This window comes from Electrophorus electricus, chromosome 2, assembly GCF_013358815.1.
Source record: "Electrophorus electricus isolate fEleEle1 chromosome 2, fEleEle1.pri, whole genome shotgun sequence".
Taxonomy (NCBI): domain Eukaryota; kingdom Metazoa; phylum Chordata; class Actinopteri; order Gymnotiformes; family Gymnotidae; genus Electrophorus; species Electrophorus electricus.
This window is the reverse complement of record NC_049536.1, coordinates 23,639,626-23,666,044: the sequence shown is the minus strand read 5'-3', so window position 1 is coordinate 23,666,044 and position 26,419 is coordinate 23,639,626. Positions and strand designations below refer to the sequence as shown.

At 46.1% G+C, this 26,419-nt stretch overlaps 4 protein-coding genes across 5 annotated transcripts in view; 3 read left to right on the top strand and 1 right to left on the bottom strand.

Annotated features, from left to right (window-relative positions):
• The first annotated feature begins 163 nt into the window (after window positions 1–163).
• ccng1 (cyclin G1) lies at window positions 164–3,964 on the top strand. The gene is made up of 6 exons (XM_027027851.2): window positions 164–357; window positions 1,161–1,424; window positions 1,981–2,234; window positions 2,315–2,393; window positions 2,533–2,643; window positions 3,184–3,964. The coding sequence occupies exons 2-6, from the start codon at window positions 1,161–1,163 to the stop codon at window positions 3,373–3,375; spliced, it is 900 nt and encodes a 299-aa protein (XP_026883652.2). The 5' UTR covers window positions 164–357; the 3' UTR covers window positions 3,376–3,964.
• nudcd2 (NudC domain containing 2) lies at window positions 3,865–6,434 on the bottom strand. The gene is made up of 4 exons (XM_027027853.2): window positions 5,936–6,434; window positions 4,841–4,889; window positions 4,569–4,720; window positions 3,865–4,309 (listed from the first exon to the last, which is right to left on the bottom strand). Exons 1-4 carry the CDS (start codon window positions 6,122–6,124, stop codon window positions 4,229–4,231), a joined length of 471 nt encoding a protein of 156 aa, XP_026883654.1. The 5' UTR covers window positions 6,125–6,434; the 3' UTR covers window positions 3,865–4,228.
• An 80-nt stretch (window positions 6,435–6,514) lies between these two features.
• gabra6a (gamma-aminobutyric acid type A receptor subunit alpha6a) lies at window positions 6,515–12,110 on the top strand. Its single transcript, XM_027027854.2, has 8 exons — window positions 6,515–7,234; window positions 7,414–7,481; window positions 7,784–8,004; window positions 8,208–8,290; window positions 8,374–8,517; window positions 9,182–9,334; window positions 10,247–10,467; window positions 11,781–12,110. Exons 1-8 carry the CDS (start codon window positions 7,096–7,098, stop codon window positions 12,057–12,059), a joined length of 1,308 nt encoding a protein of 435 aa, XP_026883655.2. The 5' UTR covers window positions 6,515–7,095; the 3' UTR covers window positions 12,060–12,110.
• A 2,825-nt stretch (window positions 12,111–14,935) lies between these two features.
• The window catches only part of gabrb2a (gamma-aminobutyric acid type A receptor subunit beta2a), a 25,576-nt gene continuing 14,092 nt past the window's right edge, over window positions 14,936–26,419 (top strand). Inside the window, exons 1-4 of one of the 2 annotated variants that reach the window (XM_027027848.2) lie at window positions 14,936–15,243; window positions 15,351–15,442; window positions 16,081–16,148; window positions 23,105–23,325. In XM_027027848.2, the coding sequence (XP_026883649.2) occupies window positions 15,170–15,243; window positions 15,351–15,442; window positions 16,081–16,148; window positions 23,105–23,325 (455 nt within the window). In that variant the 5' untranslated portion in view covers window positions 14,936–15,169. The remainder of the gene's footprint in view (window positions 15,244–15,350; window positions 15,443–16,080; window positions 16,149–23,104; window positions 23,326–26,419) is intronic. The other variant, XM_027027849.2, reaches the window with a different exon arrangement.

The window sequence follows — 26,419 nt, the reverse complement described above, 5'->3', positions numbered from 1 at the left end:
CCAAGACACTCAGCTCGGAGGGGCGGTGTTTGTGGCCTGGGACGTTACAAGACTTTCTACCAATGAGAATGTGGGAAGAAGATACGCCCTCTCTCAACTACCCAATCAAACTTGTCCATGTTTGGGCAGAGATTTTTCTGAGTATATAAACCAGAAAACGTGTGTACGCCATTGCCTGACGCCAAGGGTTGGGGTGTGCTGGGCGAAAGTCTTGTATTCGCTTTAAACCTAGACACGTACATAGTCATTTCTTTTAAAGTTTTTTTTTAATTTATTTAATTTTTTTTGTGCTTTTCTTTTCTCGCAACATCTTGAGGTTTTCTAGGTACTAATTAAGCCGATCTAACTACATTAAAGGTAAGTAGCTGTCACGCTAACGCTAAGATAGGTTAACCTTAGCGAACTTTGAAAGCAGGTTAAGGTTTTAGATGTAGTGGTAACTTTTTATAGCTTGTTTGTGATAGTTTACAGTTTAATTCCTTTATTGATTGCACTCTCGTAGATTCTTCTTGAGCAAAGTCAGTTATTAGATCGCCATGACACTAGCTAGGTAACATTAATGGATAAGGTCACTTGTACCTTATCAAGCTAAGCTAGCTAGCCATCATTGGATCTAGACTGTACGCATTAGTTATCTAACCTAGGTGACTAACCTGTGTAGCTGGCTAAGACTTAACTAATGAAGACGCTTTAATAACCTCATTTATCACATTCAGCGTGTACGGACGTTCTAGCCCCAGCGAGCTAGGCTAATTACCCTGTTGGCTGCGGGGTTGGTAAGGGAACATGACCCGACGTGGTTAACTTGGCTGCGGTGGTCTCCTTCATACTGTAGATCAAGGAATGTAGTCAACTTTAACAGCATTTATGGCATTCTTCCAGTGTTTTACGAAGTGGCTAAGAAGTCAGATAAGCGATGTGACCGTTTAGTCAGCGTTATAGCTCGCTGTTGGGGTCTCGATGTTCGGGTCAGACATGCCCGGACATGTATCCCTCTTCCCCACCACCGTCTTGTGGCGCAGAACGTTCAGATTAATTAAATCAGAAGACGCTCGCGTGACCACATCTAAAGCTCTTTAAAGATGTCTGAAGTTCACTGCTGCATGTTGTATTGACTGACTTGCAATTTTAAATCAGCAATTGCTTAACGTGTGTGTTAGATGATTGACAAGGTCACCGGAACGGAAGCGCTGCCCTCGGAGTCCCCGTTGAAGGCGCTCCTGGAGCAGGAGGTTCGGTATCAGCCCAAACTTTGTGGGCTACGCATCATCGAGTCCGCACACGATAACGGCATGAGGATGACCGTGAAGCTGCGGGACTTTGCCGTGAAAGATCTGCTCTCTCTGACCCGCTTCTTCGGTTTCACCGCGGAGACGTTTTCGCTTGCTGTGAATCTTCTGGATCGTTTTATTGCTGTGATGAAGGTATTGTTTACGGCAGCTGTGCGCTGCGAGCCAAACCACACAGCGGTTGTTTTAATATTACCAGTGTGATACGCAATGTCGTGTATTTGCGCTGCTGAAACATTAACGATGTTGCTTTAAGATTTGGCTAAACTTTAAGAAATTTTGCTTTAGTTGACCAGAACACCCACGGAACTAATTATGGACATCCGTGGGAGGCTAGAATGCTTGCAACATGACAGAATAGGTGCTACAGGATCTATTTATGTATGTTGACGCACGGTATTGCAAAGGGAAATATTGTGCTATTCATGTTGCACTAATTTTGAATCAGGGTCATAAAATGATGCATCAAATCACCAATTGGATCAGCTAAAACTTGACACTTCTGGTCTTCATATAGTTTAAGTTCTTTGCAATTGGACTGTTTGCATAATGGTTCATGACAGTTTGTCCCAAAATGGTTATGCAAGAAATGTATCCCAGATGAAAAGGAGGCTCTCTACCACCCAACCAGTGCTTTCCCATTTGGTAATTGCTGTCATGCTTTGTCAGACTTCACTCTTGTTCTTTACAGATCCAGCCCAAGCACCTGTCCTGCGTCAGCCTCTGCTGTTTCTACATTGCTGTGAAGGCTTCAGAAGAAGAGAAGAATGTCCCTCTGGCGTGCGACCTGATCAGGATCAGCCAGAACCGCTTCACGGTCTCAGACATGATGAGGATGGAGAAGATTGTTCTGGAGAAGCTCTTGTGGAAGATCAGAGCACCCACTGCGCTGCAGTTCCTCAGGCTCTTCCACTGCCATGTTCTCCAGATGATTGATGCCGACAGGTGAGCAACATGACAGCTGGATCATTGTATAGACTAAAAGCTTTGGACTGGTACTCATTAGTGCTTTAATCACATTTCAGTAGGAAGATGATTAACTTGGAAAGGCTGGAGGCTCAGCTAAAGGCTTGTCACTGCTCTTTCACGTTCACAAAACTAAGGGTGAGTCAACTTCTTCCCTTTGAGGTTTTTTGGACATGGATTGGCTTCCTTTGTGGCCCTGTTGAAGAATAAACATTTTCAGAGCATTGTGTGCAAGTTCTTGCATTGGTGTTAACGACTGTCTGATTTGTCCTGTCAGCCTTCCTTGCTTGGCCTGGCTCTGCTGGCCCTTGAGGTTGAGGATCAGCATGGGTGCGAGTCAGCAGAAACCCTCCGGGAGGCCGTGCAGAACCTCCAACGGCTGCTGCCTGTGAGTGCCTGGACTGCAGCATGGACAAACCATCCTGCTGCAGTTCTGCATATCACCACTTTAATACAAAACATTCTACAGACCCAGAACTGCTTAGGTGATGAAGGCACTTTTTTTTTTTTTTTTTTTTTAACATGTTTGAGTTGCAATAGTGCTGATTCATCTGAGCACATGTGATTTTTGGGTATTGGCAGTGATCTCATTTACTTTAATTTGGGCATCATGAGAATTATGGTTGAGATTTCTCAGTTAAATGTATGACACTGATTTGATTTAAGAGCAGTGACTTTTTTTTATGAACTTTTAGTTGCTAAGATTGCATCAATGAGTAATCACAAACTGAAGGGCTCATTGCTCATGTAGTGTTAGATTATGCATCTAATAGTTTTTGACTGTTTTCTCTAGAGGCTGTTGCATAATCCGTTCATGGAAAATTCTAGAAAGGGGATCAGTGAAGCCATTGCTTTGATTCCACCAAGATGGTAGTATTAAGATTTCATTGAGCTAGACAGATTACTAAATTTCTCATGCATCTTTCAGGTTAAAGACGGAGACTTGCTTTGCGTGAGGGAGCTTGTTGCCAAATGTGTGACGGAATATTCAACCACCAAGAGCTTGAAGCCCAGCAAGCAGCGGCTACGGTGGGTCATCTCTGGTAGAACTGCTCGCCAGCTGAAGCACAGCTACTACAAGATCGCCCATCTGCCGACCATCCCCGAGTCTGCCTGTTAGATCTCTGAGGCTGGGGGCTGCCATTCTGCCCCCAGCCACCAACCCCCCACCCCCTGGTAAAAGAGTATGTGCATTTGAATCAGTGCTGTCGTTGGTGCTGGTTGTTTAAAGCGTTTAAGTATAGAACCACCTAGGTCCTCAGTCCACCATGTGGAAGAGGAGGGAGAAGGGTTTTGTGATTAGAGGACGAACACAATGGAACCAAGAAATCGGGCCCAAAACCCTTAACTCCCACCCTAGGTTGCTGAACTGTCCTAAAGCACACTCCTACCCGCGGTGAGAAGTGCTCCTTTTCCTGTGCTGTGACCATTAGGGTACTGCACTGAGCTGAGGAGAATAATGAATATTATGTTGCAGCATTGACACACTAACTGAGCTTTCTAACAGTGGTTGGATAGCTGTGAAATATTTATAAACAAGGTCTAGACTGCAAAAAACCCCTTAAGATAAAACTAAATGTTGCCATGTCAAACGTGGTTTTTTTTTTGGTTTTTTTTGGTTTTTTTAACCCAAACCTTTTCTTTAGTGGAAAAATATGCCCCCTGTGAACAATCTGCGCCTTTCAATGAAACCTTATTGAAATGCTAAACTGGCTCCTGTCATTCATCAAGGAACACTCTTTGATTAAGTTATTTATAAACATGTAGACTTGTACAGTTTAAGTTGTTGGTCTGTACAGACAGCCCTGTGTCTCTGAAATATCACTCTTCCACTACACAGGCAACTTGGAGGCTTCTTGTGAGACTAGAGAATATGGCTTTAACACTGACAACCCAAACTGCCTCTGTGTCCAAGAATGAACACAGCCCAAACTCTGCTGTTAAAGTCCTTTGGAGCTCCTCAACTGGTGCAGTTAATTCAAGGCGGAGAAATCCGGACCCCCTCCTTGGAAGTTTCCAGAGATTTCTGCACCACTAAAATCAAATCCAGGATTCTGAAACCACAAAACATTCAGTAGTGAGATTTTCTTGCCCTTAAAGTTGTTCCCTTCCCCACAATGACATGCATAACTTCCTTTAAGGTTACTTCAGAGATTCTGTTAGCAGTTAACTTAAACCAGTGAAGACTATCCAAAGGAAAAAAAAGTTTACCTCCCTTACCATTACTTCACAAAAAGTCCTCACTGTTTAATGGAGGTCTGTTTGGGCCAGGACTAAGAAACCTGGTGAGTCAGAAAGGTTCTATGGCCTTGCCTCTCTCTGGAACCGCTCTAGAGTTAGTTTCCTCTGCATCTGGTCCTGGACCCATGGGTCAGCAGTGAACTCCCCTTCCAACAATGATGCCCAGCAGTTCCCAGCGTCCCGGTTTGTCTTCATCAGAACGATGCGGATCAGTTTTTTGTCCTCTTCAGGGTGTCCCAGGAAACATGAGGAATAAGAACTGCGTTAGTTCAGTGTTGCTGCACATTCTGCATGTGCTCAGACAGGCTGAGTTGGGGCGACTGGCATGCTGGAAGGAAACTCACCCAATGTCCACGTTGCTTCATCTCGCACCGTACTTCCAAATAACTTTCCCTGTGGAAAAACAAATAGGCAAGTAAATATCGCTGTCTAAATCTCATATCTCCAAAATAATGCTACAGATGGAAAAAGTTTCAAAAAGGTACATGTATATCTAACAGATACAAGAACTTTGCACTGTTTCATGAGGCTCCATTAGGAGAACTGTCGTTCTACATCACCACCATGACAGTGTCAGTTTCACAAGATGAAGCCATATTCGTTTTCAACTGCCACCGATTTTGAAAATATCTAGGGCTCCTTTCAAAGTCACATATTTAGTTTGGTGCTTGACTAGTAATCAGAAGGTTGCTGGTTCAAGCCCCACCACTGCCAGGTTTGCACTGTTGGGTCCCTGAGTAAGACCCTTAACCCTCAATTACTCAAGCTGTGTTCAGTCAGATTGAGTCGCTTTGGATAAAAGTGTCAGATAAAGGATGTAAATATAAGCAGAAAAAAGAATCACAGCTGGATCTGACACTGAGTCCATTAATAAACACTAATGCAGCTACACACCAGGACCAGTCTACAGTCAGACCAAACCAAAACACTACAAAAACAAAACTACATCACCCACAGGAACACACAAGCACAAAGCCTAATGCAGTTCTATCTGGCCCTAAAATGACAGTGCATTACAGTAGAGTATTTTAAACACAGAACCACGCTGACAAAATGAACCAAACAGACTCAGTGAACACAGACCGGCCGATATAAGACACCATGCAGAGACTGCCAGCAGGGCACCATTGTAACAGTAGAGACAGAGCTGCACTTCCTCATTGTGGCCTGTGGAATATTTAGCCGTCGCTGGTAACCAGCGCGACTGGTATCCAGCGCGACTTACAAGCGCGAGCACAATTCAAGCAATTGAAGGTTAAGGGTCTTGCGCAGGGACCCAAACAGTCGTAACTTGCAACGGTGGGACTTGACGTGGCAACCTCCTGATTACTGGTCCAGCACCTTCACTGCGTACGTTACACACACCTACGCGCTCAAACACGTTAGGAGAATATTACCACAGGCGCGTTAACTGTACTTATGTGTAGCTGTTAACTTACCTTGAATATTTCCTTTCCTTTTACGTTAAGTTCAACTTGTTTGCTTCCAAGGACGCATTTAACGTCTTTGCTTGACGTCCCGGGAGGAACGTTAACTTCGATGAAAACCTCCTCCATAGTCTGACACCACGAGCCCCACGGTGTGGTACACGGGACAGCGCCGCTCCTCTCCTCAAAGTGGACAGACATGCTTAACCTAGCTAACCAATTTAACCTAGTTAGCCTGGCTAACCTAGCTAACCAATTTAACCTAGACCAGTTAACTCAGCTAACCTAGCTACCCTGGCTAACCCGACTAGCCAAAGCTATAGACACTTAGCTGTCCTTTCACGAAACAAGACCCCCAAATGAAAACTACTATTCTAACAAAAATATATACAAGTATATAATGTTAGAGACAAATACTTATGGGCAACGAATTTCAAAACACTCCCATTCGTTAGATAAACAAGGACACAAACGTGTCTCGGACGGCCTTGCATTTTCTGTCAACTACTCTCTTCTTCTATCCACGAAAGCAGTAGCACGTACAGGGTCCTCTCGCCACCTACTGCATCGGAGTGGGATTTGCTTGTCTGAATGTCAAAGCTTGAATTAAGCCAAGCAGGCTATTTGGGCGGTAGTGCATATGAGTCATTTAAACATACTTCGATGTGATAATTATCCGCAACTAATCAACTAATTATACTTGTGCTTCAAAATCTTTTTTTAACCAGTTTCTTTCAAAACAATAATCTTTACGGGGGGTGGGGTGTTGACTAATCCCTTAACTAGATTACTAAAGATCTCAAAAAACAAAAACAAAAAAAACCTGCCACAACTCCACACATGCTGAAAGTCACACAGCACCTAAAAGACAAGTTTATGAATATCTCTTGATTCTGAAGTAGGTACCTGCTGACAAATGAGAACTGTAAGAATGGACATTCTTTTAGTATTTTTACTTTTGATCAGGTGAGTAGGACTAATTTTCTGAAAAAAGTTATATTAATGTTGGAGCAGTGACGAAGTTTTACTATCCTTGAACAAGTCTAGGATACATAATTCATCTGATAAAAATGTTTTTGTTGTTGGTGTTCTTGTTTGTATCAATTTTTATTTATTTATTTTTTACAGATATATTATTGTAGTAACAGTACATAACAGTTATAATAGATATTATGTCAGTTGATATGAAAATCAATTCTTCCAATGTTAGCAGTGTAATAGGAAACCAAAAGATAAATTCAGAAAACATCACACGAATTCTGGACGAACTTCTTGAGGGTTATGACAACCGGCTACGCCCTGGGTCAGGAGGTGGGCTCACCATACAGGAAACACCTTAGGTTGTCTAACACTGACATAAAACAGCCTTGATGAAGTGTCCGATGAAGTGTTTTAAACTTATTCCAGTTCTCACAATGGCAAGCGTAGTCTGTTTGGATGATTCTTTTTACTACTAGCCCTGCTTTCTTCAGTGCTCACTGTCTATGCAGGTTCTGCCACTGAAATAAAAACAGACATATTTGTGACCAGTTTTGGACCGGTGTCAGATGTTGAAATGGTGAGGAAATTATTTACTATCTTGTCTTTTTTTCTTGTGATTTAATTTGTAGTAGCTGTGTCCCACAGCTGAGCTAAACGTGACGTGCTGTGTTCTTCCAAAACGTGCTGATTTGTGGACAGTATCACATCAGTTCTAGATGGAATCTGATAATTTCTTACTGTGTGAAGATGCACGTTTTTCAAGTGTCAGGCCAAAATATTCACAAAAATATTCAGCCAACACAGTATGTAGATTATTTGGCGTTTACACCAGAAATGAAGATGCAGTCCCAGGTACAGCCTGCATGTTCTGGCACACAGGAGTTCACCATGGACATGTTTTTCCGTCAAATGTGGGTGGACGAGAGGCTGATATTCGAGGGCCCCATTGATATCCTGCGCCTGAACAACCGCATGGTGCAAAAGATCTGGACACCTGACACCTTTTTCCACAATGCCAAGAAGTCCCTGGCACACAATACAACCTTGCCCAACAAGATGTTTCGCATCATGCAAAACGGCACCGTGTTATACACAATGAGGTGCTTTTAGTATCGCTGCATCACCTCTGCACACAAAATATTACCCAGAAATGTAATGTCAGCAGGCAAACGTTGAGCATGCGCTAACACAAGCTGTTCAAAACGCTACTGCAGACATTCCATGCACTGTTCATGTCTTGCCCTGATGCATTTTCCTGTTGTGAGGTGTTCCGGGTGCAGGTCTCTTTTCCTGTGCGCTCCAGGCTGACGGTAGGTGCAGAATGTCCTATGCAGCTGATGGACTTCCCCATGGACGGCCACGTTTGTCCCCTTCGCTTCGGAAGCTGTAGGCACTCGTGTCCCTGTTGTCATGACCGCAATGTGGTCGTGTTAGACTTTGACCTCTCTGTCTTCTGGTCCTGTCTGTAGATGCCTACCCAGACGGCGAGGTCATCTACACGTGGACTAAGGGCCTGGAGAAGTCTGTGGATGTCCCCCCTGAGTCCTCTAATTTACTGCAGTATGATCTGATAGGACAGTCTTTGTCTAGTGAAACACTGCAGATTAATACAGGTGTGTGCTGGTTCTCATCCATTCACAGGTTTGGATAATGGATTAAGTGTAAAAATATGCTTGTGTGATACCAGTTAGAAGTGGAATGCAGGACCGGTCCGACCAAACTGCAGACGTAACAGCCAGGAGGCAGACGGATGGCTGGCTGACTGCTGTCCTCAGTGGCAGGCTAAGACGATTAACTGGCCTGATTTATAAAGTCACTTGTCTTTAAAAAGACCTGTGAAAGGGTAAAGCAAGGGCTGGGGGCTCAGGGGAAGGGGGAAGGATTTGCAGACAGGCACAATGCAGGAGTCCTCCCACTGAGGACCCATCAAATCACTCAGCCACACAGAGAGTGAGGATGAGGCCCGAGTGCAGCAGACGGTTCTGTGTCCCAGTTCACCTACCAGAAAAGGGCTGCTGAGCTGTGTCTCATACTGTCTCCCCCACCACAGAGCAGTGAAATTAAGATTCAAACAGATTTAAATTTACTGCATAATGGAGTGCTGCATGTTGTATTCATGTAGTCCTGTAACACAGTAAGTATGTGGATAAGAATGTGTGCTAACTCCCCAAATTGCCCCCTTCTCTCTGCTAGGTGCAATACCAGAGTGTAGAAGTTAAGTCTTATCTCTGAGCTCTCCACCCAGTCTCCATCTTCTCTCCACCTGCCCCATTCCAGGCCGCTACTCTGTCCAGGTTGTCAATTTTGTCCTCCAGAGGAAGCTGGGCTATCACCTGATCCAAACATACATTCCCCTCATCATGGTGGTCGTGCTGTCCCAGGTGGCGTTCTGGATCAACAAGGAGTCTGTCCCAGCTCGTACAGTGGCTGGTATGAAAATGGCAGGGGACGCGGGCAGTTCCGCACAACCACCCTCCATGAGCTGTAGCTGTGAGCTGTGTTATTGTAGCAGCTTGGTTGTGATTTAATGCTCTTCTTTGAACGTAAATATCCATCGAGTGTTCTGTGCACCTGTTGACTGTTTAATCTTCATCATAATCCTCTTTATCTAGGTGCTCATGTCTGGTATGCTAGCTCTTAAAGTGAGCTTGCTTGCAGGGTAGCTCAGCAGTTAAGGTACTTGACTTGTAAGCCAAAGGTTGCTGGTTCAAGCCCCACTGCTGCAAAGTTGCCACTGTTGGGCCCCTGAGCAAGACCCATAACCCTCAATTGCTCAAGTTGTACTCAGTCGTAATTTTAAGTCACTTTGGATAAAAGCATCAGCTAAAATGTAAATCTTAAAAACGCATGACTGGTCTTAAGTCACATAAACACACTAAAGGGCTCACAGACCCTTATTTTCCTCCATTCTATCCTCCTGTCCTGCAGAGGGTGCCAGCCACCCCTATTATCCCATACGGGTCAGAATGCATTGAGTGGCATGTGCAGAGATGAATCGCACCCTGAAGCAAAACGTAGTGCTACTGGTCAGCATGTTTTCCTGAGTCCATGGTAAACTGTGCATCGGTGTGGCGTCAGTGTGCTTAAATCAATACTGAGTGCAGGACAAACACTTATGAGCAGAGTATCGATTGCTGATAGGTTGATCAAGGTTTGTAGCTTTTTCAGTCATTAATAAAGATGGCTCTGACAGGGCTCAGTGTTACAGTGTTTTTTCGTGTGAGGTTTAACTGAAGGTCATGTCTCTAAGTTGGGGTTTCGATTGCCGTGGTTGGCCCCAGATAAATGTGTAAATTTGGTGTGTGTTCATGACCATGTTTGGTGATTGGTCTGCATGCGTAGGTGTCACCACGGTCCTCACCATGACAACCCTGAGCCTCAGTGCACGCTCCTCACTGCCCAAGGTCTCGTACGCCACCGCCATGGACTGGTTCATCGCTGTCTGCTTCGCCTTCGTGTCCTCTGCCCTGGTGGAGTTCGCTGCCGTCAACTACTTCACCACGACGGAGACCCGCGTCCTGAGACGGGTCATAGCCGCAGACAGCCACGACGAGGAGGACGAGGTACCTCCCACCTGCCGCCGCCCCCTAATGGCCCTTTAAAGACACAGCATCCCTTAAAAGCTCCTGCATCAGCCGCCAGGCTAGATTTGGTGTTTTTGTCGTTGCGTCCTAAGACTGTGGGATGCTGAAAGCCAGGCCCTGTGCACATGCACCGGACTCCTGTGTTCGGTACGATTCCTGCTGCAGTTATTAATTATTCAGGCACATACACCACATGCTCTGTTCATGCTGCTTTTCTATTGCTGCAGATGTTGTCAGAGAGCAGTGCGATAGTCATCTGGGCCCAAGGTTACCATGGCAGGGAAAACCTTATGTTATATGCTAAAGAAGCAGGAAGGGTGGGGGAGGTGACACTCTGGGGGAGGTGCCCGCCTTCTGGCCCACACCGTTGGTTTGTTTGTGATCCACTCCACACATAATTTGGCCCTAGCCCCATCAATCATGCTACATATTTAAAAGAGCAGGACAAATGGGTGTGTTGTACACAAGGAAAATTCGTGCTGTTATGCAGAGTCCATAAGATGCTTGGCCACCAATTTTTCCCAGACTGTGTGGTGTAGGCACTCACACTCATGCTGGGTCTCCAGAGGGTGCCCCCGTGTGGTCAGATCACACCTGCTGCTATAAAAATAGGCTGGGCGTTCGAGCTGCTCTCCACGGCTCCACTGTAATCTTCTACCTGCGCTGCACGTTGGAAACCTGCTGCCCAGAGTCCTTGTCCCCTCTCGCCCCCCCTCCATCTCACACCGGCAGATTGCAGGAGCAGAGAGGAGAATAATATTTACATTTGCATTCTCAGCTTTTACCAGACGCTCTTGTCCAAAGCGACATACATGGGCATACATGGACAATAAAAAAACCCCCCAAAAAAACCAAAACAACAACATTGCTCAAAGTCATGTATTCCATAAACACTTAACGCACCTCTGTTACTTTGAACAATTTTGAAACATGGCAGAAACACGTCAAGGATAAGAGTGTCTTGCAGGGTCGAAGGTCGGTTTACAGGAGCTGATGACAACAGTGCGTCCAATCTGCGTCTGTCAGAAATTGGCGTATTAAGGTGTTTAAAGTGAGGAGCTCTGTGATAGCACAGACACTGCAGGCATTTCGCACAAGTTTGGGCCGGTTTGGGCAGGTTTGGGCTTCTTTCAGCACATCCTGATCTTTAAACATTACCTGTAATGGAGAGAAGCACATGTAAGAGGCTTTTACACAAACGTTACCAGGCAACAGGGTTATTCAGTGTATTCATAGTCATGCTAGTGCAAACGTGTTGGTAACATTAACCACGCCTTTTCCCTATGGCCTAGCCCCCATCTGACGGCAGCATGGGGGCTCACCTGCGGAACAGGCCAAGCTGGAGCTCAGACACCCATAAAACCCAGCTGTACATCTTCCTGCAGCAGGGCTCGGCCATTCCGCCCAACAGGATGCTGGCGTGCACCAGCCCCATCGACCAGTACGCACGTGTGCTCTTCCCACTGGCCTTTGGCCTCTTCAACTTCACCTATTGGTTCATCTATCTGAGCAAGGACACCATGGAGAAGCCCAGGTGTGTGTGTGTGATGCTTTTTCAGTCACACAACTGAGGAAATAGTCGTGCTTTTGTTTATACTTAACTTGGATACGTTGGAGAAATAAATGAGTCTCAATATTAGAGCAGGTCTCGGTGTCTTTGTGCTCAGAGAGACGAGTTGTCTAACACATCTATACAAGTGCCTGGGAAATGTGAGTGACTGTTACGTTAAAGCCGTCCCTCAAACACGCTGAAGATGTCTCCACACTGCTCCCACACAAAATCGTCTCACCTGTCATCACATCCTGGACCCTAGAGTTGACAGAAATGTGTCTCACTTTGACGGGGTCCCTCTTGGGCAGTATACAGCTTGGCTGTGGGCGTGTACCTAGCCAGAGCCTGTGTGTGTGTGTGTGTGTGTGTGTGTGTGTGTGTGTGTGTGTGTGTGTGTGTGTGTGTGTGCAGACCCACTCACGTTACCTCAGAATGGTAGCAGTGTTCCTGACTTTTGTCTCGACTGAAAATGCGTGAATACACACACACACACACACACCTACAAACACATACACACACTGCTAAAGCTCAATAGTTACAAAAGTGCCATCAGTGGTTACAGAGGCAGGCCAGCAACACTAGGCCCGCCCCCCAGGACAGGCCACATTGCTAACTGTTGGCACACTACTGCATGTGATGTTGCTCCACTGCCTGAATGTGTGTGTTGTTACACCACCATACACCACGCTGGAGTATAAATATTATTATTATTTACATAGTATCTTTCTCAGACTCCAGAACACTTTACAGACAGATATCAGCTTTTACAATCACTCACACACTGATGAGAAGCAGCACACAGCCTACTCTCAGTCAGAAACCACAGGGGAGGAGGTTAAGACCAGGACAGAGCACCAACCATCACTAGACATACACACACAGAGCACCAACCATCACTAGACATATGCATACACAAACAGAGCACCAACCATCACTAGACATACACAGAGCACCAACCGTCACTGGACACAAACACACAAACCTGAGACCCCAACACTGAGAAGCAAACATGCTAACCACCGAGCCACCAATAGTTCGTTTCAAGCTGAAACAGCAGAACGTGCTGTCGGAAGTGCGGCACTTATCGACCCCAAATCACCCATGCCCGGTGGGAAGTAGCAGGTTTGTTTCATCTAAAATGGAGAGTGATTTTGGAGGCGTTGCGTGAGGCCAATGCTCTCCGCGTGCTGCCAACTGCCATTTCACACTCGGAACAAATGATTTTCATCAAGCATTAATCACTGACGTCACGGTGCAGGTGACGCGGGAGCGCAAGGCTTGCTCCCCGCGTGCTGAGGTGGAATCTTCGCTCATCTCTGTGTTCTGCTCTTTGTGTGTGTGTTATCTCCACAGGGAGATGGACTGAGCTCCTCCGGAATGCCAATCAGCCCTGCCACCACAGAACAACAGCTGCTCTGCTTACACGTCTCTCTCCCTCCCTCTCTCTCTCTCTCTCTCTCTCTCTCTCTCTCTCTCTCCCTCTCTCTCTCTCTCCCTCCCATAATCTCTCTCTCCCTCCCTCCCTCTCTCTCTCTCTCTCTCTCTCTCTCTCTCTCTCTCATAATCTCTCATATTCTCTCTGTTTCTTTCTCATTTCTTGTCTCTCTGATTCTCTCTCAATGTCTCATTTCTCTTTCAATCTCTCTCTGATTCTCTCTCTCTCTCTCTCTGATTCTCTCTCTCACTTCTCTCTCTCTCTCTGATTTCTCTATTTCTTTACACCTCTCTCTGCCCTCCCCCATCACCCCCCCAGTTCTGATGACACACAGGCCTGTCTCACACGGCTTGAGAAGCATGTGCTGCCTCCGTTATTCTGTCATCCGTGTGAACCTGCTTCTCCGCCTGTTTGGACACGTGTCCAGGGCTCTGTCCCTTGCTGCTGTCTGCAAAGCTAAAGCCCAAGCACCCCTCTATAGCGCCACCTCACAGAAGAACACGGCTTTCTACATGTGTGTCTATGTGTGTGTGTGTAACATGATAGAAAAAAGTTGATGATATAATCTGCAGCACTACTGCCGATGCAACAATGAACCAATGGCTTCAGATGCTTGGCCTGTGTAGAAACATCCAACCCAAGCACAGGATGTCCAGCAGTAGGGTCCGGTATTCTCCGGCCAGATTTAAAGCCTCAATATGAGAAAGAGTAAGAGACAGAGAGAATGAACAAGAATGAGAGAGACAAGGAGAGACATAATGAGATGCATATCTGGAGTCAGAAAATAATCATAGAAGTGAATTTTGATTATTGGACCTTCTAGTGCAACAGTATGATTAACAGTGCAGTTTCTGAGGTGTTTGGAACCACAGCCCTGAAGATTCTGGCCCTCTGGAGTTCATTCTGGATTCGGTCAACTTTAGGGAAAACCTACTTACAGTTTTAACCAGATGTGCACAGACACATAATGGACAAAATATAACATGATTTACTGTATTTGTACATGTTACAGGTTTCTACATACAATATTGCTTGCAAGTCATTGAGCTTAAGGCTGGTCTTCTGTTGTTAGAGAATGCTTCCTTTGTTTAATCTGTTCCTCAGCATTGTACTTTTAAAAATGCTCGATGTGGTTCATTGTAAATGAAACATGTTTTTGACTGTCACAATAAAGAAATGGTCGAACTCGTCATTCATCTGTGTCACCAATGTCAGGCATGGCAGAAATAATGAAATGCTACTCGAGGTGACTGTAGTCATCTGATGTGTCACTGCTGTTGTTTTCTGTTAAATCACTTTGCTTAATTTAGGGTGCTGGGTGTATTTTCTCCGTTCACTGAAGCGCCTCTATTGTCTTGTGACCTCTATCGCGCGCAACAGAAGTTCAACAGTTCTCGAGGAGGGTGTTTTAACCTTCGCCGCAGCTCGCGCCCTTAGCGTCCGCGCTTCACTTCTATTTTTGTACCCGTGTAATGGTCCGCGTGGGGTCTTATTTTCTCCGGCACGTTCATCCAGTTGTCCCTTTAATTTTTTCCTCCGCAATGGAAACTGCTCATCCACCATCATCAGTGGCTGCTCTTTGATCTTGAGGCACAATGTACGCATGCGCCGCTCATTGGGTTTACTGCACTGGCTGGAGTAAGTTAGATGTACGCTGTGTTCGGCGGGTCTAAAATCCCATCAAAACTGTTGCGATGGAGAGAATGAGAAAAACACACTCGGTTTTCTTGTTATGCCCTTTAATTATGACTGCTGTGTGTGCGCAAAGGTAAACTGGCGGCTTGTCGTCCCATTTGCAAATTGTATGTTTGCGCTCTGTATGAAGAATTTACAACACTTGCACCTCGTCTCATGTAACGTTCCGTTTTATTACAGCAATAGAGACGCTAGCAACATGCCCGTGGTGAAAGACACGGTAGACAGACTGATGAAAGGATACGACATCCGACTGAGGCCAGATTTTGGAGGTAAGGCAATTTAGAATTTAATACCGTTTTTTGGGGGGGGGGGGGGTTTGCATTAATTCATGATGCACATGACATGCTCAGTGACTTGTGGAAACCTTGTTAAATCGTTATTGTCACACGTTACGCGTGCATGTATACATTTTTAAACGAATTAATTAATTCAGGTTTGTTTATTGCTGTTTTTATCCATAATGGTCTTTAGCGAAGCTTTTCACGCTGACAGCAGCAGACAAGTCTAACTTAGACGTCAATTAATTTCACATTTTAACTTTTGCTAAATCACGACACGTCTTATTTCGAAACCTTGGTGTATATTTCGTCTTTAATCAGTTAGGTAATTAGCGGCATGTCGTTTTTGCTGTTTTGGATAAACAGCTACGTCTAACAGTTGCCAGTAATGTGCAGGCGGACGTCTCCCTATTTCAGTTGTGTATTCACCTCCAGAGAAGCAGCGCGTTGCTTGTAACAAATGAACAATTTCATGCGCAACGTGAAAGCGATGTTTGCCAAATTCTAATAAGGTAATTGGCCTCGGGTCGGCGTAGTGTAACGCCGACTATAAGCGCGTTACCGTTCGGCAACTAGTTAAGCGCCATCACGCACACTTTTATTATAATGCTTTTGTTTCTGTCGTTTAGGTGCTCCTGTAGCCGTCGGGATGAACATAGACATCGCCAGCATAGACATGGTGTCTGAAGTAAATATGGTATGTGATACTCAACAGTTTTTCCTGACGCCTTTAACGGTGACCAATAACGAGCGAAATACCAGATCAGAAATGCTCTTCTCTTCATCGGTTGTCATGAGCTTCGTAGTAGTCTGCCCACGCAAAACCGATTGGCGCCCTGGTACTCAATTAACGTGCACGGGCGCTCACATGATGATTTTGCAATACTGAAGAAGTTCATTGACATGCCCGTGCCGTGGGCGCCCGGCGCGCAGAGTCGCCGCTCTGCGTTTCGCAGCCACGGTGGCTGCTCCATTTGAATTCCGAACACACGCGCTCTGGCGCACTCTGAAGCACAGCCGCGCACATATTGCACGTCTGTCACTATACATTAATGTGTCTGCCGTTGGTGAAACTGAGCCGCACCAGGAGCGTTCGGGCTACACGTGCGGACAGCGGTGAAAGGGCTGAAAGAATACTAATTTGCAAATGTAGTTCAAGGTGATCCTTTCCTTGTCAAGGAGAATTGTTTCACGTGGCAGTAGTAAACGGCACGCACAATAATTTCGACATTACGTCTGAGGCATTTATCGATAGGTGTCACGCGGTGTCATTTTGACAGTGCCACTGTCTAAACACTCAAGTGACTAATTTAATTTATACGTGTCTTAAAAGAGCAACAGAAAACTTCTCTCATGTAATAGCACCCCCTATTGGCGGCAGAACGCCATGGTACTGTAATCATAAGGAAATACGCATGGCTGTGAATTTACAGATATATGTCATACGAATTTCAACTTTATCATTTCAGTAGTTTTGAAAAGGGCTAATCTCTCAGCTCTGGCGCTCATCTAGAGTGAGTAAACGGATCAACATACATTTAGATTTTTATTTAATTATCAATTAGTTGATGTTATTGATTTATTTTGAATAGTAATGATGGGTAATTAGTCATTAAGTAGTTTTACCGGTGCTTTGCAGTAATTTTGCAAGCCGTTGATGTCAGTGCTTTATCGGTTCCTTACTCCTGTAGTGTGAGCAGTGTGAAACTAGGGGTCAGTTTCACCGATGACACGTGCATGCTCCAGCTCCGAATTCAGAAGCCTTGCGCGCGCACTCTGACGGAAGAACGTGGTTCTACGGCACGTGTAGCCGAACAGGGGGAGCTCGCGGAGTGGGGTCTGACGTCACGCGACCCCCTGGAGCTGTTTCAGCGTTCGGTTGTCATTGCCTGAGAAATGTCTCCGACCGCAGAATGACAAAACCCCAAACGGCGGGATGAGGAAAAAAAACATTACACATAATTTCATAGGACTTTTAAAAATACTTTCCCCCGAAATTATACATCGCTGTTGTTATTATTATTACTACGGTTATTGAATATCTGTATTTATAATTCGTTAGTTTCTGTGTTCCAACATTCATCATTTCATAGGAGAAATGGGAGTGGTGGTAAATTTTGCATAATTTGATCTTCATTCCAAATGTAGTCAGTCAGCCAAGACATTTCGTTTGTGATCAAATTTGCTCCTTTGATTTTGCCCTGGAGCTACAAGGTTAATATTACTAACATGTACTAACTAGCATCTTGCAGACTGCACATCAAAATCAACACAAAGTGTGTAAAGTTACAGGGTCTCAAAAAGAAGTGGAAGCTGATGCCATACGCCAGGCTGTTATCTGGAAAAATAACAGCATGATGAATATCAGCTAAAAGTAGCTTTAATGTGTAAAAACGGCACTAGCAGCCATCTTGAAGTCAGAGTCGTGCTGAAGGTGTGGCATGAACGTGGAATTGTGAATAGTGTGATTCAGTTTGAATAATGTAGATTGAATTTGTTTGACATATTTAAAATTTGGAGGCAAGCGTGCGATAATCACCATTAAGTTTGCACGCTGCTAATCTGTGTGCATAAGGCTCCTGTTAGCTGTGTTAGCGGAGAGTTTAGCGTTCATTTAGTTTCTTCTCTCTCCATGCATACCAAACTTTCCTTACCCATCTCTCTCTCTCTCTCTCTCTCTCTCTCTCTCTCTCTCTCTCTCTCTCTCTCTCTCTCTCTCTCTCTCTCTCTCTCTCTCTCTCTCTCTCTCTCTCTCTCTCTCTCTCTCTCTCTCTCTCTCTCTCTCTCTCTCTCTCAGTACCAAACCTTCCTTACCCACCTCTCTAGCTTTCTCTCTCTCTCTTTCTCCCTCTCTTTCTCTCTGTCTACCTTCGTTCTAAACCTCCCTTACCCACCTCTCTCTCGCTCCCCCTCTCTCTCTTTCTCTATTTCCCTTCATCCCCCCCTCCTCCCCCAGATCACGTGTAGTACTCATTAGTCCATTGCGATGTCTTAGTAGCAGAGAGCTGGATTGCCTCCCAATTAAGAGCAGAAGCAATGCTGCAGGTATAGAGAGGGCAGTGGGCCAGGCAAGCCCGGACTGGGTCCTCTGGTGCTGTGGTACAGAGTATACAGCTCCCTCTCTCCCTCTCTCCTTCTCTCTCTCTCTCTCTCTCTCTCTCTCTCTCTCTCTCTCTCTCTCTCTCTCTTCCTCTCTCCATCTCCATCTCTCTCTCTTTCCCACTCTGATGTGTGGTTTGGCTTTTGGAAAAGGTAACCCCAAAACGACCAAAGGTCACTGGCGTTGTCAGGCGACGTTTGTCTTCAGGCTGGCCCGCGTTCTCCCTGGCGCCGAGTCTTGACATTAAAATGGAGGCTATTTTTGGAGGAGGCGATGGCAGGCCACGCTCCGTCGCCGCAGCGACCACCGCTGCTGACTCACACGGGCCTCGGGAACATAAACGGGATGTTATGATGTCATAATTGATTTCCCTGTGTCGTGCTCCGCTACCCTGCCTGGCATCCAGCAGGAGAGCGAATGCTGCCCTTTCTACTGCCCCGCTGCCATTGCCCCTCATCTACTGCCCCTCATCTACTGCCCGTCATCTACTGCCCCTCTTCTGCTGCCCCTCTTCCTCTTGCACTCTGTTTACTGCTGTGGTGGAGGGCAGGATGAGCTGAACAGGACTCGTAAAAAAGTAATTCATCCATTTTAGAAAAAGAAAAGTCCAAATAGACTTCTCCTACCTCAGTAATTACCAGGGCGGAAACGCTGCCTTTATAACGGTCATTATTGTGACGAGCGTTAATTCCGGGCGTGATGCAGGCGATTTGCTGACCAGTGCCAGGCTGAGTGCGTCTGCGCTACAGGCCGAGACCTTGTGCATGTTTCACACAAAATGTTGTGCAATTGTTGAACAGTTGGGGCTGCCTTGTGCTTTTATGAGATACTGTTTTTGTTCAATTTCAGATGAAAAAGTCTTGTGTTATTTTTACTTATTGTTGCCATGACAACACCTCCCTTTTCAAAAAATATGTGGTTTTAAGTTGGCTGGTGTCTTTTAGACGTGTTTTTGAGTGTGTAGATGCTGATTCTTACTGACGTGGTGTTTATCTCTTGTTTTATCTCAAATTTGTTTTCTCCGAAACATTTGTACGTGTCTGTTTTTACATCACACATCACTGATGCCTGGGATTATGGCAGCTTTATAACAGACTGTCTCAAAGACTTCTCATGTGCATCTCACAAGATCTCATTCCTTCTTTGTAAGCCACTGTGTAAGGCAGTTTACTTGCACAAACAATGTAAACATTGCAGCTGAGAAAGTGTTGCTTCTCGCCTCACAGACTCCATCCATGAGCTGAAGTGAGCTAGCGCCCCAAAACACGCCTCCACATTTATAACACATCATGAGGAGTGGACCTCATAACGCTGCTCCAATGTCACAGTCTCTCATGCCACAAATGAAAAGTTACACATTTACAATGTTTTTCTTTGTTATTGTTATATTTGTATTATTTTTTTTAGATTTATGTAGTTATTTAAAGATTTATTTCTATCCCAGCATTCCAGCCAACTAGGCTGTGTGGCTCTGGGTGTTAGTTTCGAACACCTTGCACATAGAAGCTCTCTGACACTGTCAAATTCCAGGATTGGACAATCTTGACATCAGGTTATTTGTCTTCAAACATGTCCCCAACCTTAACAAGTGGCCTTTTAACTGAGACTGCAGTCTTCTTCCTAATGTGTTGTCTCTATTTGGACAATTAGGCCAGTTTATCAAAATGCGTTAAAAGGATCTAAGACTGCTTTCTGTGGGGGGTTGGGGGGGTGTGGATGGGGACATTGGGCCAGATTCCTGTGTACTGTAGGACAAAGCCCCCAGCTCCTAACGCCATTTAAATGCTCTGCCTTACAACCGCTGGTGTTTACAGCATGTACTTAGCCAGTCGTTTAGACGGTCTCACTGTCATGAGGAATTAATGAGACATGCAGCTGGGTGTAACTGGTAGAGCGAGAGAGAGAGAGAGAGAAAGAGTGAGAGAAAGAGAGGGAGAGAGAGGGTCAGAGACTGCATGCCGAGTCCACCAATCGCTCTTCGATTATCACATCCATAAATGTAATTTTTCAGGAAAGCCTGATTTATTAGATTATTTTGTGTAATTGATGAGAGCCATGTGAAGATGGGAAAGAATAGGGCCCTGTGTTGTGAAGGGGTGAGGTTCAGTGTGATGTGTAGTGAAGGGGTGAGGTTAGATGTGGGGTGTTGTGAAGGGGTGAGGTTTGGTGTGTGTTGTGAAGGGGTGAGCTTTGGTGTGGGGTGTTGTGAAGGGGTGAGGTTAAATGTGGTTTGATTGCTGCTGGAATCAGACTCTGACACTTTAAACACAGACGTCCTTGTATTCACTGGGTGTTGGTTTTCAGCAGGACTGTCCTGACAAATTGCAGTGTCATCCTGTCACTTTCTGGGTGTGAACTATTGATCCAGGGCGCCGAGTCTGTGGCTACGGTGGTGGGCGGGACTGTGGCTACGACATCCTGGGTCGGCTCTCTCAGGTCGTGACCCCACCACTGCGGCTCCCACACACAACCACACTGAGCTCCCTGCTGGTATTTGTCAAAATGTACAAGAACCAAAACCTGGTGCAAGACATGGCCTGTTTTGGCTCACAGGACATTCACCACTCAACATGAACTTGGGTCTTTGTCAAGTTCGTCTTATCTGTTGTCCCGCAGTTAGGACGCGTTTATGAACAGCCACTTGCAAAGGACGTTGCTGCAATTGTGACCAACACCTCCCGCAACTACACCAGTGTGTGTGTGGAGCAGAGAGGGCGTGATTCAGGCCAAAGTGTGTGAGCACGTGAGTGTGCTCAGCGCTGTGTTTGTGTCCCTGTTTGGAATCCACTGATGTGTGGGGAGAGTAAACACAACCCAGAGGGACATCTGCTGCCGTCTGTGACCACGGTAACGATGCCCCCACCCTTCCTCCACCACAGCCAGGACCTCAGCTCCAGACCCAGGTGGTCCGGAGGCTGGGATTGGCACGCTAGAAACAAAGGCACTAAAAAAAACCCAGTTATATTCCGCTTGTATGTTCTTTTTAAATTTTCGACTATGTTCATGTATTTGTATGTTTATTTATTTTTATTCTGTAAGCAGTAGCAATGGCATATGGGCTGTGTAATGCTTTTGCTGTTACTGTCTTCATGAACAGAAGGTTGTAAATGTGACCAAATGTGAGAAGCCTTGTGTGTGTAAGCAGGTAAAGTCCTCAGCACTGAGGAAGTGTGTAGCACTGAATCTCCACTGCCTCACCAAGTCTCCATTTTGGTCCGTACTGGGGACTGACAAAGTCCATCAACTCTCATGCTGGGCTGGCGCTGGCGGCTCCATGCTGGTGGGGCTCTAACCCGTGGGTCGGTGCTGGTGGTTTGGCACTGGTGGGCTGGCACTGATGGGTTGGTGCTGCTGGGTTGGTACTGGTGGGTCGGTATTGGTGGGTTGGTACTGGTGCACTGAGGGAGGTTTTGGGGGCCCGTGGCTCCTGTAGAGGGCAGGAGAGGTGGGGATCATGGCTGGAGGTGCACCTATCACTTACTGTGGAGTGTAGAGAGGCAGCGATCTCCAGCATCGTGGAGACGGAGTCAAGCAGAGTCTAAAACGGGAAGCAGGAATGTGTCACACTGTGTGGGCTCTTCATGAAGCATTCACAAGGCTTTGTGTTCTTGGTGGTGTTTAGGTGGAATGGGTGGGGATGTACGTGTGTATGAACAAGGATTGTCTGTGTGTGTGTGTGTTTGTGTTCACTCGCTCATATAGTACATGTACATGTACAGCATGTATTTTCATGTGGTTACAGAATGTATTTTATTTGTGTGTGTGTGTGTATGTGTGTGAGGGAGTGCATGGCCCATGTTTTGTCTGATTTGGCTTCGTGTGACTGTGTGTTTGCATGTGTGCGTATGCACTTCTGTGTGTGTGTGTGTGTGTGTGTGTGTGTGTGTGGGAGTGCATGGCCCATGTTTTGTCTGATTTGGCTTCATGTGATTGTGTGTTTGCATGTGTGCGTATGCACTTCTGTGTGTGTGTGTGTGTGTGTGTGTGTGTGAGGGAGTGCATGGCCCACCTGGGGTACTACCTAGTGTCGCACGGGGCTTCACGGTGCAGTCTCTGTCCCTGTCTCTGTCCACATCAACTCTACCCCGAGGACCTCAGTGCTGTGGTATTTTCGGCTGGAGACAGCTGGGTGTAAGGGTTCCTTTTTCGGATCATTGCAGGTGAAGTAAAGACAGAGAAATGACCCCCCATCCCCTCCCCAACACACCTGTGATTTTTAAATACACACAGAGAAACTGGTGAACTCTGATGTAATGTGGTTAAATGTATTCAGACACACCAGTGCACTCTGACATAGTTGAAGACTGGCTTGCAATATTTTAAACAAATTCATTTATTTTTGATGATCGTTGGAATGTTTGGACTGATCAGAAAACCGGCCATCTTTCACACCATAAATAATTTACTGATACATTAGAGGGTCTATGTATCACAGTTTTATATATATAATCAGTATCACAAAGACTGATATCGCAATAATGATGAAAAAATGATATATATCGTGACAGCCTGGTGTGTTCCTGCTTCCTAATAACCATCTGCTACGTTTGCAGGACTACACGCTGACCATGTACTTCCAGCAAGCGTGGCGTGACAAGCGTCTCTCGTACTCGGAGATCCCGCTGAACCTGACGCTGGACAACCGCGTGGCCGATCAGCTCTGGGTCCCTGACACCTACTTCCTCAACGATAAGAAGTCCTTTGTCCACGGCGTCACCGTGAAGAACCGTATGATCCGCCTGCATCCTGATGGCACCGTGCTGTACGGATTAAGGTGCGTTTTCCTCGATCCTGCTGTCCCCACCGGGACTCGATGGCCACACAGGTCCTGTTCCTTAGTCATTCTGGTTAGCTGACACTTCCCGGGAACGCCTGGGCCTCACTGTGATGCCTCCCCTCATGCTGGCCTCTTTCTCTCCTGGAGAATTTGAATGACACCACAGCAGTGACTATATTTAGCAGGACCAGATTATCACCATTAATTCCTCAGATGACTGTCCCTGACAGCCCTCGCTCTGTCTGACACGCTTGTCTTTTTTTGGGACTTAAAACATTTAAATGTTTGCAGTGCATCACATTATTCTGTGCTGTTAGAATACAAAAATCAATAATGTAATTCATAATGCTCCATTATGTAAGTACTCAATTACATAAGATAGCATATTTTTTTCATAAGGAATATGAAAGGGACGTGGGTGTGGGGTGGGTAGGTAGGGGGTGTGGGGGGGTGAGGTACACACCAGAAGCCACCGTAAGCCCTTAGAGAAAATACCTCAGAGAAGGGGAAGGATCTCTTGGTAGCCTGGACAGTACGTGGGGCTCCGCTGTTGGTAGCGACAGGAACCGTCTGTTCTTCACTGAGAACTGATGTTCATGCACAAGAATTTTAGGTGTGCGTGTGTGTGTGTGTTGAGAGCAATAAATTATCCGTATTTTATGGGTGCATTGCTTCCTAAGCCTTTAATTGCTAAGAGAAGTGGAACATCACATCAGTGTCTGCAGGAGCAGATTGTTGAACACACAGTTGGACACACAGTTTGTTGGACACACAATGGTGTTCATGGTGGATGGTGTTGCTTCATAAAGATCTCAGCCAGCATCTTGTCCATGCCAGCTACAAGCCCAAAGGCGCTGCCATTTGAGCCAGTACCTGCCATGCAACAGAGGCCTGCAGTCCTGATGCCTCAGTCCCTGTTCCAGCACTACTGCTCTTTGCAGTGTAATCAACGATGGATGCCATGTGCTAATATTTCCCTCAAACAAATCTGTCCTTATTATTCTGTACTGCTAGTGTCCTGACCAGTTTGATATTCCTGGTCAGAGTTCTGTGGTTGTTTTGATGAATAGTGGCATTCAAACTCAAATCCAACAAACGGAATACCCTGGAATGCCATGTTCTCAAGACATTCTTTCCGCTTCTGATTAGGAATAGTAGTTCATTTTTTAATACATTTTTTTGCAACATTTCTCACAATCTAAATTATTGAAACGTTTTGCCAAAACATGCTGCAGCTTGTCTGATGGACCTTTTCTTCTCACGTGATTCGTTCACGACTCGCACCGTACGACTTTTTAACACGTTGCGTTCATCGCTCTGCTCACGCCGTTGTTATTTTTATGAGCGCTGAGCAGTAATGAGACGTCCTGACAGGAAGTAGTATTCCTCGCGGGGAGTGTGAAAATGGCACACAGAGGTGTGAGCGAGTCAGCTGGAGGGTTCGGATTGGTCCAGAGTCAGGATGTGAAGCCAGTGCAAAAAAAAAAAAAACTGTTGCTTTTTATAGTGGTCACGGTTCCCTTCGCATGATCCGGCATTTCCGAGCTGTCGTGAAAGCAGTCTCCTGTTTCTCACAGCCAGAGTTGCACTTTGCTGGGATGCGAGCGCAAGGAGACCGACGACAGACGTCGCTGAAAGAATGAAAGCTGATGAGCGGAGGATAAACGCACTACGCGCTTCCTCCGTGGTGTTCTCCATGATCGACAGGGGCTGCTGTGTCTTTAACATGATTTCCGCGTTTGGCGCGGAATTAGAGGGTTTAAACCAATATTGGGCTTTTTGATTTTTGTTGAATCAGTAGTGTTTGACATTCCTGTGTGTTGACAGATGTAATATTTGAGTGTTTGAAGGGTGTTTTTGTTGTGGGTGACTGTAGTTAGGGGCCGCAATGAGCTCTCGCGTGAAGGTGGCGGAGATGCGGCATGCGACGCGGCACGCGACGCGGCACGCGTTTCCCGCTGGCCGGGAAAACTCACGCTACCTCTCGTTAATGCCCCACGCAGCCGTGTCCTCTTTGGGAAGGCAGGTGTGGCTTTCCGGTGCTGGGAGCGCTGGCTCTGTGTCTGCTGCGCACACATGTGCTCTTGCACGTGGAAGTGGATGTGGAGCGTGCGTGCCAGCACGTGTGCCACCTCTCACGATCTCCCTCCTGACGTTAGCTGTGGTGTCAGTTTCGGTAAACAAGGTCGTTGGGAATAAAGGCACCCGGGCCAAACCTGCCAGGACTGCAGCCAGGGAGCGGGAGCCTCAACACAGCAGCGCACTCTCGGGCTGAATGCTATGGGGAAAAATATGAAACTGTGATTATGTTGCAACACATTGCATTTGTGATATATGGCCTGACATCTACTCAAAACTCACGAGTGAACCCATGATGGGGCGTGGCTAAACTGAACACTGCTCATCTGATAATGGCACACTGCCACGCAGGCGCTTGTGATATCAGCATATCACTGTGATAACAATTAAAACAGTTCACTAAACAGTTTTTCATGTGCAGTGAAATGATCGGAATTGCCAAGGAGAAAGAGATGAAGAGAGAGAGGAGAGAAACAGATGAGTAGGTAAAAAAAAGGCCAAAAGAGATGGTGAGAAGAGAAAGATGTAGAAGGCGAAGAGAGAGAGAGGGAGGGAGAGAGAGAGAGAGAGAGGGAGGGAGAGAGAGAGAGAGGGAGGGAGAGAGAGACAGAGAGAGAGAAGAGTAAAGGTGAGAGAGAGAGAGAGAGGGAGGGAGAGAGAGAGAAGAGTAAAGAGAGAGAGAGAGGGGGAGAGGGAGGGAGAGAGAGAGAAGAGTAAAGGTGAGAGAGAGGGAGGGAGAGAGAGAGAGTGTGAGAGAAGAGTAAAGGTGAGAGAGAGGGAGAGAGAGAGAGAGAGGGAGGGAGAGAGAAGAGTAAAGGTGAGAGAGAGAGAGAGGGAGGTAGAGAGAGAGAGAAAGAAGAGTAAAGGTGAGAGAGGGAGAGAGAGAGAGGGAGGGAGAGGGAGGGAGAGAGAGAGAAGAGTAAAGGTGAGAGAGAGGGAGGGAGAGAGAGAGAGTGTGAGAGAAGAGTAAAGGTGAGAGAGAGGGAGAGAGAGAGAGAGAGGGAGGGAGAGA

Coding starts and splice junctions, on each gene's coding strand:
- ccng1 (XM_027027851.2), top strand. CDS start 1,161: ATGATTGACAAGGTCACCGGAACGGAAGCGCTGCCCTCGGAGTCCCCG. Junction 2,235..2,314: donor CAGATGATTGATGCCGACAG/GTGAGCAACATG, acceptor ATCACATTTCAG/TAGGAAGATGATTAACTTGG. Junction 2,644..3,183: donor ACCTCCAACGGCTGCTGCCT/GTGAGTGCCTGG, acceptor TGCATCTTTCAG/GTTAAAGACGGAGACTTGCT.
- nudcd2 (XM_027027853.2), bottom strand. CDS start 6,124: ATGTCTGTCCACTTTGAGGAGAGGAGCGGCGCTGTCCCGTGTACCACA. Junction 4,721..4,840: donor TGAAGCAACGTGGACATTGG/GTGAGTTTCCTT, acceptor GACACCCTGAAG/AGGACAAAAAACTGATCCGC. Junction 4,310..4,568: donor TAGAGCGGTTCCAGAGAGAG/GCAAGGCCATAG, acceptor TTGTGGTTTCAG/AATCCTGGATTTGATTTTAG.
- gabra6a (XM_027027854.2), top strand. CDS start 7,096: ATGTCAGTTGATATGAAAATCAATTCTTCCAATGTTAGCAGTGTAATA. Junction 7,482..7,783: donor CGGTGTCAGATGTTGAAATG/GTGAGGAAATTA, acceptor TCTGGCACACAG/GAGTTCACCATGGACATGTT. Junction 8,518..9,181: donor AACACTGCAGATTAATACAG/GTGTGTGCTGGT, acceptor GCCCCATTCCAG/GCCGCTACTCTGTCCAGGTT.